Source organism: Eumetopias jubatus, unplaced genomic scaffold (genome assembly GCF_037043125.1).
Source record: "Eumetopias jubatus isolate StellerSeaLion01/CBP00866 unplaced genomic scaffold, mEumJub1_p1.0 scaffold_6, whole genome shotgun sequence".
Taxonomy (NCBI): domain Eukaryota; kingdom Metazoa; phylum Chordata; class Mammalia; order Carnivora; family Otariidae; genus Eumetopias; species Eumetopias jubatus.
In genome coordinates, this window is record NW_028274812.1 from 14,750,284 (window position 1) to 14,774,246 (window position 23,963).

The 23,963-nt window shown below is 37.2% G+C and overlaps 1 protein-coding gene across 1 annotated transcript in view; it reads left to right on the forward strand.

Moving 5' to 3' along the window:
- The window catches only part of SYNE1 (spectrin repeat containing nuclear envelope protein 1), a 454,522-nt gene that overhangs the window by 93,442 nt on the left and 337,117 nt on the right, over positions 1 to 23,963 (forward strand). The window contains exons 4-5 of the mRNA XM_028103363.2: positions 16,882 to 16,977; positions 20,257 to 20,340. Of these exons, the coding sequence (XP_027959164.1) occupies positions 16,882 to 16,977; positions 20,257 to 20,340 (180 nt within the window). The remainder of the gene's footprint in view (positions 1 to 16,881; positions 16,978 to 20,256; positions 20,341 to 23,963) is intronic.

Genomic DNA, 23,963 nt, shown 5'->3' on the forward strand with positions numbered 1-23,963 from the left:
TGGAGAAGTTTAACATGGCTAGAATTGTTTTGTACTGTGTATCTCCGCTTCCCAACAACCATGTAAAGTCTATAAGGCCTATGCTGATTCTTGTAATTTTTTATAAATCTTAATAGCTCTAAGCACAGTGCTGAGTACCACACAGAGGTGCATTTTAATACAACAAGAGCAGCAAAGAGTCTTTATCTTTTCTTATTTTGTAGAATAGTAAGGATATCACATGGGGAAAAACGATTAATTTCTGGAACTGTGCCAAGTGTTTTACACAGATTATTTTGTAGCACACATCTTCATATGTCTGGTAAGGGGTGCTGCTGAAATTTTAATCTAGAAATGAATCTAAAGTCCATATGTTTTCCCCTACTTCACACATTTTTGCATCAAGGGTATCATTTTGAAAAAACCCAGAAACTTGTTACCTCCATTATAACCTAATGTGATAGAGATTTTTTTGTTTGTTTGTTTTCCCCTCTGTATTTTGATTTCTTTTCCTTGGGTCATCTTGAAAACCAAAAACTGAAGCAGATCAATGATACCTATACTCGCTCTCCTGAACTTACTTATACTGACATTGTAGTATCTTGCCCAGCATAGCTAAAACCCTCAAATTCATTTGAGAATATTTTTCCTTTTCTGACTCACTTATATTTGGAAGACATTTTAAAAATCAAATCTGAGCCATGGCCCTACGGTGGCAGAGTTCCAGGATAGCTATACGGTCAGTGTTTGTCTGCATTTGTCTCAGTCGCTAATCACATGATTCCTTCCTCATTCCTCTCTCTCTTCCCATCCTTTGCCCACCTTCATCCCTATTTGAGTTTTCATTTCTAGCCCTATCTTTCTCCTTCTTCCTCCCACCTCTTTCCTATTCCTGGACTATCTATTTCTCCCATCCCACCTCCGACTCCGTTACACCTCCACCCAACCCCCTTTCTGTCTCTGTCTTAATTTCCCCCTCCCCATCTTTATCCGTCTCTTTCTGTCTGTATCCTACCCCTACAAAAACACATGCAACCTGCACATCCAGGGCCTCACAGTCTCACTGAGGTCACCTTTACAGGCACACCCAAACTGAAATGGCAACACACACTTCCCACACCATTGCAGTGTGCTCGCTTACTTCTGAGATGCGAATGATAATATTTCACTTGTAACAGAATAGAAAGGTCAACCTCATATCTTTGATCTGGCCTCTGGATCAGGACATTGTGTCACTTTTCCAACTGCCTCCCTTGGAAGGCCTGTTTCCAAAGCCATTCTGTGATGCTTGAGTGTGCTTGGTCCCATCAGTCTAGCACCTTATGGACATGGACAGCAGGCATGCATGTGTACACACATGCACACAGGTGTGCGTGTACACTCAGAGTCAGCTAAGCTTCACAGAAATGTATGTTAGGCCCAGGGTTTTACTAAGTCTTTTATGAACGCAGCTTCATGAATTTTTGGTCCTTGGCACCCAATCACTTATCAGCAGCACCCAGGCTTTCAGTCACAGGGAAATCCTAAGTACTCAGGATAAAAACATTTCTCACTAGAAGAAATAACCCACAAATAAGCAATTTGACCTGTCTCAACATTTTTTTTTAATCCCCCAGAGCTTTTTGAAACCAACTTTCCCTCTTTCTTCTTGCTTATTAAATAACCAAGGCAGTGGTTTATCCTATAACTAAGAGATAGTCTACCCCCAGGATGGAGACATAATTGCTGTCAGCTTTGAAAGGATTGGGTACCCTATAATTTCTTGGATCAGACTGAGTCTGGTTTGATGTATTGTTTGTATGTTTTCTTGTTTATTTTGTCCAACAAATACTCAACAAATTTAGACCCTGTGTTAGTCAGCTTAGGCTAACTAAAACAGCATCTATTTTGTTATAACAAAATACTGTAGACCGGGGACTTAGAGAACAAACATTTGTTCCTCATAGTTCTGAAAGTCTGAGAAGTCCCAAGATCAAGGTGATCAAGGTGCTGACAGGTTTGATTCCTGGTAAGAGCCCTCTTCCTGGCTGGGTCCTCACATGGCAGAGAGAGAGAGAGAGAGAACTCTGTCTCTCTTCCTCTTCTCGTAAGGACACTAGACCCATCATGGGGGCATCACCTCATGACCTCATATACATCTAATTACTTCCCAAAGGCCCCACTTACAGATACTATGACACTGGAGGGTTAAGACTACAACATGGATTTGGGGGACACATAAACATTCAGTCCATAACTGGCCCAAAGTTCATTCTGAGGTCTGGCTTGAAGCACATGAGAATTTCTTCCAAACTTATAATATAATGATGAAAACTCAATCCTGGCATGAGGATTTCATTTCATTGTCTGGTAATCCTTGTAGTACATAGCTCTGTGCTTTGGAATCGTTCAGATAATCTCAGAACCAAACCACTTAAAATAGTTAAAATGCATTTTATTCCTTGGTTGTCTTCTTTTTCCCATATAATTTTCTGTTGACATCTACCAATAAGGGTAAGAAAATGACCCATGTCAAAAATATTTTTTATGCTAGTAACCAAGATATTAGTCTTAATTCACTTATTTCTTATGCTATATAATGTGCCAAGTTATTTTATCTCTAAGAACAAGAAAGGAGAAAAGTGCTAAGTTGGCAGGAAAAAATATAAGAATTTCAACTTTTCTAGAATGTAAGTTGTAAATATTTGGCAGGATCTCAGTTGTCTGAGAGCTTTTGCAAAGTAGTCATGGGAATGTTTGTGGATTTAAACTGGAATGGTAAACCATTTCATTCTAAATTCCATGATAATACAGTGCCTACTTTAAAATTTTTAAGAAAATTAAAAGAATAAAACGTTTATTTTAAAGGACAATTTAAAAGACTCATTATTTAGAAAGAAAATTTGTATCTATTTTCTCAAAATTTTCTTTGGAAATTGAGTAGATCTAGAAATCGCTTTAATGCTAAGTTGTGTCAGGTTTGAAGGGCTGGAATGTTGAATTGAGAAGTAGAAAAATAGATTGTTCTCTCCTAAGATCATTCAATCTTGGGTGCGTTAGGAGACGTTTAAATGATTTTTCATGGAGATGAATTTGGGGAGGGTTTTTAATGCGAAAATTTTAATTTTGTTCTTGGCTGCTTTGCTCAGTTGCAAATTAACAAACTATTTACTTCTAATTAAAGAAAATAATAAGCTCTTTTATTGATGGCGTTCCATTCTATTGTAACAATTCTTCATAAATATTATGACAGCTGTGGGAAGAGATAGGGTGCAAATAAAAGAGCAATTTGTTTAAAAACAAAAAAAAAAAACCAAAAAAAACCCTTAAAACAAAAATGTTACTGAAGCAAGGAAAAAACCCAAGAATCTTCTGTGTATATGTGCCTTATGCCATTTTTAGTACACAGATGTAGATTTTCCAAACTTGTGGTTATAATTAGCAGTTCTTTTTTTTTTTTGATGTCTGCTTTGTTTTCAGATTGAAGCCTTTATGCTTCTGTAATTATGTAAACCATTACAAATCACAAACTGTCAATATGATATAATGTAACTTTAACAAAAATTAGTGGGTTACGTTTATTTTATATACCTGATAATTCCTTTCAGGAATGGGGTTTCATCAGACATGGACTAGATCTATCATTTTCTTTTCAGGAAGATACCTGAATCTTTCTTTTCTGTTTGCCCTATTAATTTAAGAAAGTATTTGTTTTTTAATTAGCCCCATATTGATTTCAAGTAATGTTTTTTCAAAGTTAGGTCCTGATTCAGTTCTAGTTTCTCATCCCCACTCATTGCTAAAAATATTTTTAAATTGCATTTATTGAACTTTTACCATGTGCCAATCACTCTGCCTCAGCAATTTTGTCTTTTATTTTATTTAATCTTCACTACAAGAATCAAATATAAGTATTATTTTCACCATTTTACAGATTATGATCCTGAAGCTTAGAGTTAATAAATTCAAGGTCACATAACAAGTAGATGAAAAACCAGATTTCAACCCCAGGCTTCTTAAGTTTTGGCATTAACCACTGTGTTATATACTCTCGTGCTCCATTTGTTTCTTTGGATATTTATGCAGCACATACTTTTTAAGGACCTATTATGTGCTGGGGGTTGTGGACACAGTAGTGAATAGACCCATTGTCCATGCCATCCTGGAACTGATAGTCTCACGGAAGAAACAATTACAGCAGGGTGTTGTGGTAAATGCCGTGAGAGGGGAAGTACAGGGTGTCAGGGAGCACATGACAAGCACAACCAACCACAGGGGAAATCTGAAGAAAGGCATCAGAATAGGCTTTCAGAGAAAGAAACATTTAAGTTAGGACCTAAGCAATGCCTGTGGGATTTGGTACATGAAGGAACCAATATTTTTAAAAGTTGAGAGATGAGAAAAAAAACATGGTACATTAAAGGAAATGGAAGTTCAGAATACCTGAAAATATGGTTCTGGGAGTGGGTTGGTAACATTGGTCAAAGGCCAGTCATTAAGAGGACTTGGACTGTGGTATGGGCAGTAGGTGACATTAAAGAATCTTAGGCAAGAGAATTAAATGATCACCCTGGCCCTAAAAATCTCTGTCTCTCTTTGTATCTCTCTCTGTCATAAATTAGAACAGGAACAAGTAACGTAAGAAGTGGAGTAGGAGAAAAGTAGACACATTGAAAGATACGTAGGAATAGACTCAGTAATTAATCAGAATCTTGGAGAAGAAGGAGTCAAGAATGACATCTAGATTTCTGACATGAGCAAATGATTGAGATCATTCACAAAGATAGAGAATACAACAGACTTGGGGGAAAAGCTAGTAGTCCAGTTTTAGACTGAGAAATCACTCAGAGATAAACCCATTTGATTTGGCAGTTAGGAAATCATTGACCACCATAGGGAGTAGCCACGTTATAACAGAAATCAGATGGTAGCAAACTGATGAGTAAATGAGAGGTAAGAATGTTAGGACACTGAATGTACCTTACGTTCATGAGATAGAGTATTGGCTAAAACAGAACATAGCATCTGGTGAGAGCTGTTTTAATAAAGGGTAATTTTAAGTGTGTGTCTATTGAAAGGAATGATCAAGAACTAGTAGAGGGGAAGAGACTACAAAAAAGGGAGAGAAAGTTGTTTCAAAGACACAGGCTCTCAAGGAGGCAAGGTGGGAGAGAAAATCAAGAGCACAGGTGGAACATGTAGATTTGTACCAAATGAGAGACACCTCTCCTTCTCTGAGACCGGAGGCAATAGGAAGGGTGAGTGTGGATGTGCCTACATTTGGGATGGAGTGAAAGAGGAAGGCAGAGATGAGGTGGACTTGAATTTGAGGGAATTCCTACCTAATTGCTGTTATTTTTTAGATCTAACAGAATAGTCTTCATTTTTGAGTAAAGAATTTATGTTGGGATAAATATTTTAAAAGTTGACAGTTGTAAAGATGTTAGTTCTTTCACATTTTAAAATTTATTTATCTTAGCAAATTCCTGAACTTCATGCAAGATCTATAGGCTATGGTAATTGTATAGTGCCACCATGGCCCCCAAAGGGAACAACTTAAAGATGTGTTTTTCAAAAAACTTTCACAAGAACTTAGATTTTATTTATTTATTTGAGAGAGAGACCACACATGCACGTGAGCATGAATGGGGGAGGGGCAGAGGGAGAGGAAAAGGCAGACTCCCCATGGAGCAGGGAGCCTGATGTGGGGCTCAATCCCAGGACCCTGGGATCATGACTTAAGCCGAAGGCAGCTGCTTAACCGACTGAGCCATCCATGTTCTCCAGAAGTTAGATTTTTAATTAGAAAAAGATAGTGTAAGTAATCTTGACATTATCATTGGTTTCAAAATTTTGTAATTTTACATTTTCTCTCATTTCATCAAATGGAATAGAGTGTTATATTTGTATTTAAATTCCCTTGATTCAATCTTTATGGTATTTGCTGTGAAATAAATATATGGTTTAACACTAAGTCCTTAGGGAAAAACAAATAGGTCTCAAATAGACATCGTTTAGTGTTCCTATAAATGGAGCTGCCCTTTCAATATGCAAAAAAACAGTCCTTTCTCCATCTGCCAGACTTAGATCTATGGGGCTATTAAGGATAGGCACTAAACATTTTAAATATTGTCTTTTGGATGACCTCAGGCATGCTATGAGCATCTTCTCACTTTTTAGAAGAATTTTTGAAAGGTATTATAAAACATTATTTAGATTCTGTATTCATTTGCCGAAGCTACCATAACAAAGTACCACATACTGGGCAACTTAAGATGGAAAATTTATTATATCAAGGTTCTCATGGCTAGATAGCCATGCTCCCTCTGACACCCTGGGTAGAATCCATCCTTGCCTCTTCCTACCTTCTTGTGGTGGCCTGAAGTACCTGACAGTCCTTGGCTTGCAGCTGTATTAGTGCAGATCCTGCCTCTGTTCTGTCTGTGTCTATGTCCAAATTTGCCCTTTATATAAGGATACTAATCACATTGGATAAAGACCCACCCTGATGACTTTATTTTAACTTGATTACCTCTCCAAAGATCCTGTTTCCAAATAAGATTACATTTGAAGTACAGGGGTTTAAAATTTCCACATCTTGAGGGAGAAGGGGAGAAGAACCCATAATACATTCCACTAAACATTTTGTTTTAATACCACGTTAGATCCATACACTCCTTTGACAGGGACACTTTTGATTTTCCATGCTTTCTTTTAATAATCTATGCTAATGATGACTCTGACATCTTCAGAGTCATAAAGTATCTCTTTTGTGGCTACACACTTCTTCAGTTGTCTTCCGCATCAACAGTGCTAAGGGATAATATAGAAGCTCTTTCATGAATGCATTTTACTCCCATCCGTTTCCTTGTACACACTTTAGTGGGACCATTAATGAACTAAGATGTGGACAAAAAAAAGGAAAGAGGAAAAGGAAAATGTAATAACTTACCCCCAAATCATTCTTCTGTTATTTTCTAAAACCACTTTAGTTTGGTAATCCTAAGCATATTGGTAAACTCATTATTTCCAAATATGTAACTAAAAGATTACAAAGGAGAATCATTTCACAAAGAATAACCTTTATTAATTTATTAATAGAATTATTAATTCATTGATAACATAGATATAGATCTAGCAAAGTTTATGCAGGTTAATAAACATTTTGATAATATTTGTCAAAGTTCCTTTTAGAAATATGCTTTATTTATTCATACATATACTCATTAAATATTTTCTCATTTAGATTTTATTTATTTATTTATTTTCTTTTAATTTATTTTTAAAGATTTTTTTTATTTACTTGAGAGAGAGCAAGAGTGAGAGCACAGAAGGAGAGGGAGAAGCAGACTCCCCATTGAGCAGAGAGCCCAATGCAGGGCTAGATTGATCATGACCTGAGCCGAAGGCAGACGCTTAACTGACTGAGCCACCCAGGCACCCCTTTAATTTTTTTTTAAGATTTTATTTATTAGAGAGAGAATGAGAGAGGGTAACAGAGAAAGCAGGAGTGGAGTGGAGGGGCAGAGGGAGAGGGAGAAGCAGACTCCACACTGAGCAGGGAGCCCAATGGCGGGCTCAATTCCAGGACCCTGAGATCATGACCTTTGCCGAAGGCAGACACGACCGACTGAGCCACCCAGGCACCCCTTTAATTTTTTTTTAAAGATTTTATTTATCTGAGAGAGTGAGAATGAGAGAGAGTGATAGAGAGAGCAGGAGTGGAGTGGAGGGGCAGAGGGAGAGGGAGAAGCAGACTCTGCACTGAGCAGGGAGCCCAATGGTGGGCTCAATCCCAGGACCCTGAGATCATGACCTGAGCTGAAGGTAGATGCTTAAACCAACTAAGCCACCCAGATACCCCAATATTTATTGATTTTAGAGAGAGAAAGAGCGGGTATGTGTGCAGGGGGAGGAGCAGAAGGAAGGGGACTTCCACGTTGAGCGCAGAGCCTGATGCAAGGCTGTATCTCAGGACCCCGAGATATAACCTGAGCCAAAACCAGGAGTTGGACGGATGTTCAACCTACTGAGCCACCCGGGAGCCCCTCATTAAATATTTTAACATGCTGTTTATCTACTCGGCAATGTTCTAGGTAATGAGAATATAGCAGTGAACAAAACAGAAGAAATAATCCCTGTGTTATGGTGCTTATATCCTAATAGGGGAGATGGACAGGAAAGAGAGCAAATAAGCTGTTTTGTTGAGAAGAGACTCAAGGGGTTAGGCCACAAGGACGGATTTAAGTTAGGAGGGGTTGAAGTCATCCAGGCAAGAGACTGGTGGCTTATACCAAGGCAGTAAGCAGCAGAGGTGGTGAAAAGTGGTTGGATTCTGGATGAATTTTAAAGATAAAGCCACCAAGATTTGTTGGTGGAGCAGATATGGTTTATGAACAAAGGTTGAGTAACGGATAGCCCCAACTTTGTACTGAATAAAACAAATAACTTGGGGAGAGTGATTCTTTTATGCTATGTACTGAAAATAATTTTATTACACATGAAAATTGTTAAGAGCAGAGTTTTCCAAGCAGATTTAAAGTTGGACTAAACTAGTAGTCATTGCCTTTGGGATATGTATTTGGAATTAAACTAAGTAATTAAGGAAATGGAAATGATTATGCTGTCATAGGAAATAAAAAAGAATGGGAACTGTCTTCTCACCTTTGACAAGTAGAGGTGGAAAATAATCACAATCGTGTTTTTATGAAGGCAATGAAAGAGAAACAGATTACACATAAAATTGTAATTACTTCACCTTGTTTCTGGAGATACTGGGAACATCTAATTAGATTTTCTGAATAAGATGGCAAAACTTTTAGATATTGAGTTAGTTTTATGTGGTTACCGCCAGTGCTGATAATCATGATTTTGCTGCTCTGGTCCAGGGGTACTTTGGCATTTTTAGATATTTTAGTGTGGTGGGCTCTTAGCCAATCTTCAGGGAGGTAACTCACTCCACCTTTGCTGGTCAACTCCTCTTCCCTTCCCACTCTCCTCTCTGTTCCTGTTGTTTAGCTTGCTGTTTCCACCCATAAGATAACCATCAAAGAATGTGAACACTATAGACTGGTCCTGAAATGGGATTTTTCCCCTTCAGCCTGTGAAATAGTTCCTACCTGAAACATGGAAATCAGAGGTAGTGGTTTATCTGGCTCTAGAAGTGATGGGTCATTCTGTATACAGAGGTTTCAGGGGAACACAGGATACACCTTGAGAACCTGCCTTTGCCTTGGGATCCCTCTACAGCCTGTGTAGAAGGCCATTTTGAGAATATTTTATGCCATGATTATGTGTAATTTTCAGCAAGCCTGACAGTGCTCAACAGTGTGCGTGTGTCTCAATTGGAATAAAGAGTAATCTGTGCCATGTGCTTTTATTTTAGGACTTTTCTACTTCCGTTTTATTGGTATCAGTGGGTATCCAGCAATCACAAATTTTAAACCACAGGATATGTATTTAGTATTTTTTTAAAGATTTTTTATTTATTTATTTGAGAGAGAGAATGAGATAGAGAGAAAGCATGAGAGGGGAGAGGGTCAGAGGGAGAAGCAGACTCCCTGCCGAGCAGGGAGCCCGATGTGGGACTCAATCCCGGGACTCTAGGATCATGACCTGAGCCGAAGGCAGTCGCTTAACCAACTGAGCCACCCAGGCGCCCGTATTTAGTATTTTAAAGAAAAATGTTATAGCTTTTTTGTGTGTCATAAAATGTTTTGAGAGCTCTTTCCCCAAGGGGAAAAGTGTTCAGTAAAACACTACCCAACTGTTCTGAGATTAAAAGTCATGATAATAAATGAAGACCTGGGTTGGTCCTGGCATGAACGGGAGATTTTGCCTTTTTATTTGCTCAAGACTAAAACCTTCATGCTGTAAATCTCCTTGATAGCTGTGTGATACTTGAGGCTAAGGGACTCTAAGATTCTAGCAGATGTGTAGGTATATCTGTTGATGAAGTAATGATATGCTAGTAATATTTCAAAGTAGATTTGTACTCTTCTACATTTCTGACTGCAATCTAATACTCAATGCTTCTTTCACATCAATTGATGTGCATAGGATTGTCCTCTTAATGCAAAGTTAAAAATGGTAAAAATATTTTTAGTCTATCTCCATTTTTGTTATTTTTGGATATAGGCATACAGTGGTCCAGGTGAAATGGCTCTATTCATTTATGGAGATATGAATGTATGTTTGTTTATCAACAATATTCAGCTGTGTCTACCTTCATCATTTACTGATATCAATTGGTCAAAAGTTTATAAAACATCTTTTCACATCAAATACAATTAGGTCTCCCTGAAAATGCACACTCTCATCAGTAAAGCATAAATTTATTTTTGGTCACTTATGTGGATCTCATCATGGAGTAGGAGTGGAAGGGCACTGAACTGTAAATTGTTACATTCAGATAGTGTTTACAAAGTAATAACAAAATAGACCCACATGTCTGTTGTGCTTTATTTTGTTGCAAGTAAATGAAATGATCTTAAATTATTTAACTAAGAAGTGAAATCTATTGAGAAGATACGTTCTGACTGGGCAGGAAAAGATTAGCTCAGCAGGCTTGGGTTGCTCAAACTCCATACATTGCAAATAAAGACCTATCTTTAGGAATGGTCCTTAACTGGCTCCTGGGAGATAACCTCTGAGCACTTGGAATATTCTTCCTGATAGGAGTGTTTTATATGCCTAGACCTTGGGCCATGCTCTACTACTACTTTGATGAGATCAATTTAATAATGTGTTTCATGGTGAACACCTATCTGTTTTTTCTGGAGGAGCTGGGACGGGAAGGCCTGGAGTCCGAGTAGCTGAGGTCAGTTATGTAAGCACTGCCCAAGTTACAGAGTCCAAATAAAAACTCTGTGGAGCAAAACTCATGGAGCATGCTTTTCTGGTTGCTGACACTTCACACATATCATCCACACACCATTCTGGGAAAAATTAGGCATGTCTGTATGTACTTCTACTGGAAGATCATTCATCCCTGGAAACTCATACATGGTTTCTCCTGGACCCTGCTTTATGAGCTTTGTCCCTTTGCTGATATTAATGCGTCAGTTCACTGTAATAAATTGTAATCATGAGTATAATAGCTCTTCTGAGTCCTGTGGCTTCTTCTAGTGCATCATAAAGCTGAGGATGGTCTTGAGGAGCCTTGACATTCTGACAGACCCAGTCTTGAGAAAGACGAAGGCAAGTAGTTCTTGGGGCCTCAACAGCAGGACCTGGTGACAATTGTATTTAGGTCATTGCCATGTGACAACTTGACTCCAGCTAACTTCTGGATCCAAGCAGAGAATGTGATGGGTGCAGCTCAGGTCACTCATGTAACAAAAGATAGGGCTGTCACACAAACATGACCACTAGGGGACATGCTGTGAATTAGGCCAACTGTTGTCTATGCCAGTATGTATTTATATACATAATATTTCTATTATTACTATTTAGTCTTTCTTTTATATCCATTCATATTTAAAAGTGGCTTTTTGTTATTTTGTAAAATTTTTTGTTTCTAGTAGAATGACAGGCACTTCAGCTGATTAGTTAATACTTTTCATATTGATATTAAAAATCACATTTATAGGTTTTATGTATTATTCAGGAAACATTTATGTTAATACCTGTATTTTTTATACTAAACTTCTTATCTAACAGGTGGCTCAAAGTATAATAAACTTGGGCTCAAATCTAATCACTTACAAGGGGTGTGATCTAGGTCAACAGTTGAACCTCTCTGAGATTCAGCTTCCTTGCTTTGAAATAGGAAGTGATACTCCCATAGGTAGTGGTTATGAATATTACATGAGATAATACGTATACAAGCCCTCAGCATAGTGCTTGACACATTGAGATGTTCAACAATACATTATTGATTCTTTCCTACCTTCTTCTTTTTTCCTCATTTCATTCCTATTAAAAACACCTACTGAATTAGAATGTGTAAATATGTAAGCCATGGAATCATCTAGTAAATATTGGAATTCATACATGTAGTCTATAATGTGACTATTTTGTCATATTTATGCATCAACATTTTTCATTTCATACGTAATTTTTAAATGTGAGAATTATTTAAATTTTTGTTTCATGCCAAATAGTTATATCTGATATCTGTTTTCATCAAAATTATTCTCTTATTCCTTTTCCTCTAAGCAGCATAATTGTTTCTAGGGGCATAAAATCAACATGTGGCAGAGCAAACTTGGCCATCCTTTCATGGATAAAAATATGAAAATAGATGGTAGATAAGGCTTAAATAGGTGCTGATGCTTATAGACTAGTAAAGTGACACAAGATATTCACACACACGCAATGTTAGAAAAGAGGTTGTTTTCCCCCAATTAGAGGAAATGGTCAGGAAAAATTATGTCAAAGATACCTGTACTTTTAAACGTTCCATAAATATCAAGGATGGACTTTGAATCTCATTATGTGTCATTAAAGGAGCTGAATAGCAAAAATAAAGGAGGAGAAGAAAGAGAGAAAAAAGCTCTGTAAAGTCTGTTTCAGTCATGAGTTAACTCCCGAGGGTATAACCAGGCACAGAGGCATGTGCAACTTCCCTGTTTTTCCAGGGACTTTTTGACCCAGGCCGTCCTCTTAGAGCTAGAATTTTAGGTTTAAACCTCATTTGAGGAGAGCTGAGAGAAAGGAGGAGCCACAGAAGTGAAGTACCCCTTCCTCTGTTCTCTCTCCCATCTTTATCTCCCTCTCCCACTGACCCAATTGGGAAGTTCTGTTCTTTGAACAACCTCGGATTCAGCATGAATATATTTTGGTTCCACTATAGAAATCTAAATGTGACTGTCGAGGCTAAAGAGAATATAATTTTAAAAAATACTGCACCAAAAAAAGAGCTTATCACAATTTTACCTTAATAATAGTAAAAAATGATAATTGTGGTTTTGAAAAGTGCCTGATAGATTCCTGACTAGTGCTTAAAACTGAAAATTGGTAAGGAATAGGAACAAAACCACATTATCTTTGTTTTTCCATTAAGTCAGGCTCCAATTAGTTACTTGCTTTCCTAACTCTTTCTTTTGGTGGCCAGTACCATGACCTGAATCCTGCCAGAGTAATCAGATTGGTGCTGTAAGTATTTATATATGTGACAGGAAAGACATTTTATCTGAAAGGTTTTTTATTAAAACATTGTTCCAAAAAATAACTGATATTTTCAGTCACAATAGTAAAGGTCTCCTCTAGTTGATCATTTGCTATATGTAAACAATGCTTTATGCAAAATGGAAGAGCAAAATTTGTCCAATAATTACTAGAATGTTTTTATTCTGATGTAATTTTTGATGTGTTTTGTTGATTTTGAACAATGTTTACATTATATGCAATTGGATAGAGCTTACAGAAATACGAAGATCATTCTCTAGTATTCATTTTTGCCAGCTCTTTACAGTAAGGCTGGCCAGAAGTTTATTATTCCACCTCTTTTACTAGTTAAGTGAAGAATTGATTACATAATGCTTGGTCCTATAATTTAGTGTATTGAAAATATGATACTTGTGCATTACAAATTAAATTGATAGAAACATTTTTTAAACATTTTTATTTTAAGGAGAAATATTTTCTCCTGATTTCTATTTAGACTGGTAATAACCATCAGTCTACATCTCTTTACTTTGTGCAGGAAGACACTGGTGGAAAAATTTCCAGAAGCAACTCTTATTTCCTATTTTAAAAAGAGAAATTCTGCATCATGATCTTATTTGTATCTCTAAGATTCTGAAAGATATTTGCAAATAAGCATCACATATCTCTGTTGAGTGTGATTCACTCAACATTTACATGATTATTGCCAACTAGTGTTAAGCACTGTGCCTTGTATTAGGTATATAATGATATATCCAACTTCTTTATCTTGAGGAAGCCGCCCCATGATCTGAATTCCTGGGGACACAGATTTATAAATAACTAACGCAGATTTGTAAATAACTAACACAATCAGTAATGCAACATGATCATTCTAATCTGAACAACGTATTTAGGGCAAAAGAAGTGACTTAATTCTAGTTGGAAAACTGAAAAAGCTGAAGTATGAGCTGAGTCATGAAAATTGAGCAGGAATTTACCAAGCAGAGAAAGAGGAAAGTTGAGGGTATTCTAGGTATCTGTTCTTGTAATAAAAAACATCTACCCTTCTTTATCATGCAGACTGGAAACTTCAATCATTCCTTCAACTAATACTTAATGAGTTCTTACTGTGAATAAGACATTCAGAAACAAGATATTCTGTGTTGTGTTTGCAGTCTGATTGCCTGGAAACTGGAGAACATTTTTCTTTACCCATTATATATATATATATACACACCACATTTTAAGAGCCATTAATATGGGCATAGGGGCTACAAAAATCATTTTATTTATTTATTTATTTATTTATTTATTTATTTATTTATTTATTTTACAGAGACAGCGAGAGAGGGAACACAAGCAGGGGGAGTGGAGGAGGGAGAAGCAGGCTTCCCGCTGAGCAGGGAGCCTGATGCGGGGCTGGATCCCAGGGTCCTGGATCATGACCTGAGCTGAAGGCAGATGCTTAATGACTGAGTCACCCAGGTGCCCCCCAAATCATTTTTTTTTAGAAAATTGCATTTATTCATTTATTCAGTCAGTCATTCAGCCAAAAATATATGCGTGCCTGTCATTTACCTGGACAGTAGGATTCAGGAGTCATTCTATCCAAACAAAATTTTGTGAAGAACAGAGGAGTCAGGATTGATCTCGGTGATGGCCACAGTCAGAAAGAAAGGAGAGAGAGAAGGAAAAGAGGCTTGTGAACCAGGCAGGCTGATCAAAGAGGTTTGGGGAAGAACAGATCAAGGAGAGGTTGGTACCAGCAGTCAACACAGAGAGGCTGATGAGCTGAGTTGCTCAGTGGTCACTGCTGACCTGATGGCTGTGTCCACGAGCATGTGCAGAAGCAGCTGGAGGGGAAGGAAGACTGTGGGGCACCAGTAGATTCGACAGGAGAAACATCAGAGGCAGCAGTGGGGTCACAAGAAAATGGTCTTCAAAGTGGCAGAGACGAATTTGTGTTTAAAGGCAGATTTGGGGGGGATGCTTGGGTGGCTTAGTCGTTTGAGCATCCAACTCTTGGTTTTGGCTCAGGTCATGATCTCAGGGTTGTGAGATGGAGCCCCGGGCTCAGTGTACAGTCAGCTTGAGATTCTTTCCCTCTCCCTCTCCCTCTGCCCCTACACTTACTCCCTACTCTCTCTCTCTATCTTACATGCACAATCTCTCTCAAATAAATAAATAAATAAATCTTTAAAAAACAACAACAACAAAGGCTGAATGGTTGAATGGATGTGACTTGGTTTTTTGTGTCAAATTTTTTGGAATTTTTATCTTTTCAAGAAAATTCCCTGCTTTGTCTCATTTTCTTTATATATTTTCAGGTTAACACAGTATAAGAAAAACTTCATTTGCATTTGTTCACTGAATATATCACATATTTATTAACTTTTTCCTCATTGTTATACTGCATTTATATTCTTAGGATACAAATGGATATTTTGCATGATAAACAGGCCATATTTTTAATGATTACATATAACTAATACAATAATTTTGATTCTTATCACACTGAATAGTTTTCATTGTAGCTCACTAATAATTTTATTTATATGCTTAGGATATAAAGTCATTATTACATTTTTTGCTATATTAATTATAAACAGTGTGAATAGTGGAATATAAAAGGGAATGCCTGAAAATGAAAACTCTGTTATTTTTGAACATGTATTTCACAGTATGAGAACAAAATGTATTCATCTGTTCATTTTATGAAGAGAGAAAATGCATTTAAAATTAGAATTGTGCCATTCAGAGACCATAATTCATGCAGTCATAAGAGAAATATAAATGCTCCCTATCAGTGGGTAGAGAAAAAAGTCTCATTTGAATAAAACATTTGGTGATTAAGTATCTCTACATAGAACTTTTCCTTTCTTTTTTCTTTTTTAGAAAGAAAGACAATTGGATATAGTCAGAAATATAACATTAGGCTTTTAACATGATTCAGGGAGAACCAGGAAACTATAGCGCTTGAACCCAGGTAATAAATGGAAAAGTTCTTTCTGTGAGAAATCTGAGGACACCAATCCTCCACTGACCATGAACATTAGCATCACCACCTGTTTCCTTTCTTCTGAGCCAAGATAGACCTTAATTCAAGGTTGGACAAAGCCCAGTATATTAAGTATTTTAGTGATCTTTATAAAAAATAAGAGACCCTCCATGAATTGAAAATGGGCTTTGACTTATTTTTCTAGTAGTGGTGATGGAGTTGCCCTGATCAGTCTGTAATCTTGCACTTAAACGATCCTCTTGAGTTCAGCGCCACGTTCTGAGAGAAGCTGAGCTAGATTTGTCAGGCTGAGAAACAGGACCTGGCCAGCTAACCCACAGGACATTCAGTCTACAATCTTAGCTGTGCTCCCACAGCTGGCCCCTGAGCTAAGGAGATTACTGCAGCCAGAGTGGGCTTAGGTAAGCCCTGGTAATGTGCTCGCCCACAGCGAAGTTGGGAGGTTGGTACAGTTTACCTGGGGCAACTCCCCTTCCACGTCTCTCTTATCTTTTATGTTGATAGTGACCTCTTTTCCTTCTCTAACCCCCTACCATCTTTGACTCTTGACAAAAATTCCTTTCTAGAAAGAAGCTGGTATGTATAACGAAAGCCCAAGCATTAAGTCTCCTGAGGTTTTTGAGCAAGTTTCTCTCCAAAGGGTTGTTTTTCTCCAATAACTGGTAATTGCCAATCATATCCAAAATAAAGAATTTAAGTATTTAGAGATTGTTCGTACAGATTTCACCACAGTGAGTAGCAGAGGTATGACATAGAGAGAGAGGGAGAGAGAACCATTTTTTGCACTTACTCATTAATTTTTTATCTCCTAGCGGAAACCCCCACTGGTGGTAGATGATCTTTTTGAGGACATGAAAGATGGTGTTAAGCTGCTTGCTCTTCTGGAGGTCCTGTCTGGGCAGAAACTGGTAAGGACTTTTCCTGCGACCAGACTTGTCAAATTGTTCCCCTTTGGAATCCGGGGGTTGTGGAGTTGGGAGTGTAAAAGGTGCTGTCCCTATAAGACAAAGTTCTATTTTGTAGTTCTTCTGGCCTATCAGTCACTTCTGGGAGCAGAGAATACATTCCCTTTCTCTTTCCTCCCACCTTTAGTGGATCTGAAACATTACATCTAGTAGTAGCTACCTTGGAAGGCAGAGTAAAAAAACTTCGTTAGGATTTTGTCATGTTTAACTACTGCCTCTCTGTGGTGTCCAGGAAGATGACTTGCAGATTAACACACCTCAGTTTATAGTGTTTGCTTTCCATTTGGAAAGGGTGTTTGGTCCGTAACTGTGCATTACTTATGTAGTTGCTTGCTGAAAATTAAGTTGGAAATAAGCGTGACATTCTTCATGCACTTGTGGACATCCTCCATCATCAGTCATTTGTCACAGGAACAGCTTGTTTTTAGGTACAGTGCAACCAGCAGAGTGGAAAAAAAAAAACACACATTGACAGTGAACTACAGAATATATTTTTCTACATTACTCAATAATAAAGTATAGACAGTCCCCAACTTAGAGTGGTTCGACTTCATGACTTTTTGACTTCATGATGATGTGAAAGCAATATACATTTAGTAAAAACCATACTTGAAATTTTGAATTTGGATCTTTTCCTGGGCTAACGACAGGATGATCCTCTCTCATGATGCTGGGCAGTGACAGAGAGCCACAGCTCCTAATGAGCCACGTGATCACGAGGATAAAGAAGCGATACATTACAAAAGCATTCTGTACCCACATGGACATTCCGTTTTTCACTTTCAGTATTGAATAAATTATATGAAATATTAAACACTCCATTATAAGATAGGCTTTGTATGAGGTGAGTTTGCCCAACTGTAGGCTAATGTAAATGGTCTGAGCACATTTAAGGTGAGCTAGGTGAAGCTGTGATGTTTGGTAGGTTGGGTGTATTAAATGCATTTTTGATTTGCAGTATTTCCAACTTGAAGTGAGTTTATCAGGATATAGCCCCAATGTAAGTTGAGGAAGATCTACATTTTGTTTTTCTGGATTATGTTTTGTTATTTCAGAGTAGTAGAGAAGTAAGTAGTTTGCAAAGATAAACTACTTATAAGTGCCATTTGCCATAATTACAAAAAAGTACTCAGGAAATAATCCTCAAACTATTGTATAACATGTTAGAAACAGAGTCCAAAATTGGGAGTACTCATTTTTTCTTTATCTACTGCTTCTTGACAAAAGCTACACAATCATTATTACTTGGGTAATTGAGATTTTTAAGTGTTTTCCTAAACATAAATTTCCAGTTAATTTTGTGCAGAGTCCTCAAAATAGCTTTTGTAAAAGAGTTTGCTTGTTGAAAAATTACAAACTGGTAATAATTTTGTGTAAATCATTTATCTTAATAGGATTCATATTGTAGTGGATGCTTTCAGCGCCCCTGTGCCATCTCAGCTCGCCTCCTTCTTCAGCGAGTGAGAATTCAGACAGTGCGAAACATTGCCCATAGACTGTAGCAGCATCTAGCCTCAAATCCTGTTTTTTTTTATCTTTAAATTTTTTTATTTTTATGTTAATCACCATACATTACATCATTAGTTTTTGATGTAGTGTTCCATGATTCATTGTTCGTGCATAACACCCAGTGCTCCACGCAGAATGTGCCCTCTTTAATACCCATCACCAGGCCAACCCATCCCCCCACCCTCCTCCCCTCTAGAACCCTCAGTTTGTTTTTCAGAGTCCACCATCTCTCATGGTTCGTCTCCCCCTCTGATTTACTCCCCTTCATTCTGCCCCTCCTGCTATCTTCTTCTTTTTTTTTTCTTAACATATATTGCATTATTTGTTTCAGAAGTACAGATCTGTGATTCAACAGTCTTGCACAATTCACAGCGCTCACCATAGCACATACCCTCCCCAATGTCTATCACCCAGACACCCCATCTTTCCCACCCCCCCACCACTCCAGCAACCCTCAGTTTGTTTCCTGAGATTAAGAATTCCTCATATCAGTGAGGTCATATGATACATGTCTTTCTCTGATTGACTTATTTCACTCAGCATAACACCCTCCAGTTCCATCCACGTCATTGCAAATTAGCCTCAAATCCTGTTAACACCAGGATTCCATCCTCATGGCTTTTATCAAAGCACAAGTTGCTCAAGGCAGCCCTGAAATGTGGAAGGGTTAGTGGTCCCTAAGGACCCTCAACCAGTAGAGATGGGAGTCCGTGAATAAATGCTCCAGTCTGCCGGGGACAATTCTGTGACATAATTTACACATATCTCATAGAGTACCTGGGTCCCCAGCAGGATTGAGGCCCAGTTGCTCACAGCAGAAACCCTCAATAACGCTTTTTCTTCTTCCCTGTCTCATTCTCCATGCATCTCCTCACTCTTACTACCTGAAGTCACCTCCCCAATAAACTTCATGCACCCAAGACCTTGTCTCAGGTTCTGCTTCGGGGGAAATCAAACAAAACACATATGAAAAGCTAATTTGGAATATACAGGTATATGCATGAGCTAAATAAACTGGATTAGCATTCAGATGTGGGAGTCATTGACTTGAGATATATACAGCCTTGGTTTCCAGATATAATTGGCCATCTTTATATATCCTCCTGAATTAAGTTATTTACTAGAAGCTTAAAGGAACCTTTGTTATAATTCAGTTGGTATTAAAGAGGTATATCATTCTGTATCAATATAATTTTGCCAGTGTACTTGACTAACAGAGTACAGAAATCTTGATGGGCATTTAATTGCCAAGCTAGATGATTCTAGAAAAAGTAATATTTTGACACAAGAGTCCTACTTCTGTTTAAGTGCCTACTCATTCAGCCGTAGAATAATAAGACCTTGAAGCTAGAAGAAATTTCAAAAAGAATCTCAGCATTCTTTCTTAGTGGATAAGAAAACTGAGACATACAAGGACAATTTCCAATTTAACCTTTCTTATTTATTTATATGGAGCCCTTTGAGTTTCTGAATTACATAAAATGAAATTACTCTGAAATTATAAATAAACCTTGGAAATGGTTATTTAAATTTTTTGCATGTCATTATGGTCCAGGACCACATTAACATGAAAAGCATCATTTGAAGGAATGAGTATCCTTGGCATTGTTCTTGAATATTCTTCAAGTATATTTTTAATCCATTTAAGTTCATTTTATGATTATCTTTTTAATGTGTGCATTTTTATTTATTCCTTTTCCTTCCTGTTTATAGCCATGTGAACAAGGACGCCGTATGAAGCGAATCCATGCTGTAGCTAATATTGGCACAGCACTCAAGTTCCTTGAAGGAAGGAAGGTAAGAGAGAGACAAAACAAAACACCTTTTTAAACAAGAAAGTGTGAGCATACTGATGTTTTTCAAGTTGACTGTGTAGTAAAAACACTGCATGTGAATTATACAGCGAGTCAATATTATTGTAAAATAATTCTAGATTTACAGGAAAGTGGCAAAAAAATGGCAGAGAGATTTCCTGTCTATACTTTGGGCAGCTTCCTCTAATGTGAAGAACTTACATACATAGTACATGTATATATATATATATATATATATATATATGGCACAATTATTAAAGAAGGACTTTTAAATTGGTGTGATACAATGCATTAAAGCATAGACATTTGTCTAATTTCATCCCTTTTTCCACTAATGTCTTACTTCTCTCCAGGATCCAATCCAGTAACACAGCTTGCATTTAATTGTGGCTCCTTGGTCTCTTCCACTCTATGACCTTGTCTTTCCTTGTCCTTCGTGACCTTGATAATAGCTGCTGGTCAGTTATTTTGGAGAATGTCTCTCAATTTGGGTTTGTTTGATGTTTCCTCAAGATTAGATTGAGGTTATACATTTGTGGCAAGAATTCCAAGGAAGTGATGTTGCATTCTTCTCGGGGCACCATGTAAGTGGATATAGGATTGATGATCTTATTGCTGGTGATGTTAACCTCAATCACTTGGCAAGGCTCTCTGCTGTGGGTTTTTTTTTATGATAAATTTATGATTTTTTCCTTTATAACTGAGAAATAACTTAGGGGAGGTAACTGAGATTATGCTAATACTCTACTTCTTGCAAATTTTGCTTCCTGATTTTAGCATTGATTGCCTTCTTCAGTAATTATTTCTGTGATGTTTGCCTAATGGTAATTTTGTGTTTCCCTCAGTCCTTTCACATGTATTAATTGAAAGTGTTCTGTAAGTAAAGGTTGTCCTTTCTCCCTCCCACCATTTATTTATTTATTCAATTATTTATTTTGGCATGAACTTATTTTATTCTATAAGTATAATCCAATAATAATAATAATAATAATACTCAAATTGTTCCAGCTTTGGCCATTTGGCTTCTAATATGGCCCCATCCTTTTTCAGGCATTTCCTCATTTTCCAGAACTACATGTTTTCCCTGCCCCAGTTCCGGAATCAACCACTTCCCTAAGCAGGCTTTGGTCTTTTTATTAGTGAACAATGTTTGCGTGCTGGGTGTGCTCATTGCTACTGAAGTTTCATTGCCCCTAAGCCCTCTCAACAGACAGATTTAGAAAATACGAATGTTTACTAACCCAGGTATATGCATATATGTTTTTTCTCTCTCCCCCTGACTCCTTTCTCTCTCTCTCTCTCTCTCTCTCTCTCTGTGTGTGTGTGTGTGTGTGTGTGTGTGTGTGTGTGTGTGTGTGTGTGTATGTAAACCATTAGTTTAAACTGATACTTCTGATCCAGTCCAATACCACAAGGTTTGTTAATAGCCTCCCATGCTTATTTGTTTCTATTTTCTCTGACAGTGAGAAACCTGGCTTTCATTTATAATGCATTCACCTATTTTTTTAATCTTAGTATAGACGTAAAATTGTTCAAGAATTGCTCACCAGACCCCTGTGAGAAACAGATTTACTCACTGGAGAACAGTGTGTATGTATAAGTCTTTTGGTCTTTAGTATTACAGCATTCAGCTAAAAGACTATTTTCCAAATTTACTTAGGTTACTTTTGTTCTTTTTCTCTCCCTTCAGTGTTATGATAGTCTTTTGTAATAGAGTTTGGTAATCAAGGTGTATTCAGTTTTGAGTAATACCCCCTCACACACACATACATCCTAGTTGACTATGATTCTTATTCTTATTCTTATTATTTTTATTTTGGGGAATGAGACATCATTATGATTCCAAGAGTAAAAGTTATGCTTAGAGAAGGCACCCGCTCATTATCCTTACTATTCGATTCTCATCGTTCTTCCTTTCATTCCCTATCTCATCTTAGGGAACCAGCTTCTAATTTATTCTCCCAACGTTTCTTTTGCATAAATGAGCAGATGTATTTTCGTACACCCTCTTTTTTTTTTATATGAAGGGTAACACCCTATAATACATTCCTGCACTTTGCTCTTCTCATTTAACAGTATATCATGGAAATCTTCCAAATCGGTTCACGGAGATCTTCCTCATTCCTTTTTACAGCTGCATTCATTATGTGGATGTGCCGGAGTTTATTCAATCACTTATGAATGGGGCATTTAGGTTGTTTCTAGTATTTAGCAAACACAATGATGCAATTAAAGGCTGTCCACCATACTTTCACACTATTAGAAGGGTATTTTCTGGGTAAATTCCTGAAAGTGTGATTATCTAAGAAGTAAGTGTGTATGTGGTTTTGTTAGGTATTGCCATGTTTCCTTCCAAACCAGGTGCACCAACTGGTTTAGATTTAGCCTTTTCCCAACTTGTGGGAATTTAGGTGTCTGTGTTTGGCAGTACCAAAACCAGCTCTATAAATGGATCTCTAGATACTCCTTGAAAATAGAATGATTCAACTATTTCCTTGAACATCTATATCACCAAATTCATTTATTTACTACCCAAATGCATATTTGAATACTTTCCATATGAAAGGAACTCTAGAAAATACAAAAATACTTGATTCTGTTCACTGAATAATTTATATTTTGATCAGTTGGTGGTACGATTAAACAATATAAAGTCCAGTCATTTGTGTAGACTCCATGCCAAAGAGAGATTCTGGACATTAGGATGGTGTAGAAAAACAATATTAGCTTCTTATAGAATATTGGACATTGTTTCCAGATCACTAATATCATTATTAATGGAGTGTTCCTCTTCTTCCAGCTTCCTCCATGAGGTTTTCATAGAAAGCTAAAAAAGCCATGTTGAACAAGATATTTATATCTTTCCAAGTCACTGAGGCTCCCATTTTACCTATATAATTATAGTATCCTGCTTTGTTGTGAGCTATCCTTCATTGGATATAAAAAACATTCCTCTTGTTAATGTCTTGGGGAAAATTTAAGGACTTAACCTATAAAGGCATTGTTTGTAAAGAGGACCAAAGAGTTTTCTTTTCACAGAAGACTTGTTTTACACAAGATCATTTTCATAGAACAAACCTAAGTAATAAAATTTGACTGTGGGGAGGAATGAGTTTGTTTTAAGGCTCTTTAGTGCCTACCTTGCTATTTATTTTATTTTATTTTTATAATTTAAGAACTTATATCTCAAACATATTTTCAGGAATTTGTTTTTGACCTTTGGACCTAATTTGCCCTCCATTTAGGTTTTTTCTTTAGATAATAGAAAATCAGTTTAGTCTTTGGATTCTAGCTTGATTTAAGGAATGATAAGGGCACACCTCAAATTTTACTGGAGAAAACCCTACCATTGTGTTTGTTTTCCACTTGTTTACAGGGAAACTGGAAAAAGCATACATTAATACCTGATAGGAACCACGTAAACGTGATTCTAATGAGTAGATCCTGTACCATTTCCACCAGTTTCTTTCCCCAGTGAGGTATCAGGTAGGTCATTCTAAACAGTAATGCAAGGAGCCAACCACTGACCACCTTTCCTAAAACTTCCCTTAGTGTAGACAAGCGACATAAATTTAGTTCCTATAAAGTCAGATAGGTGATCTTAAA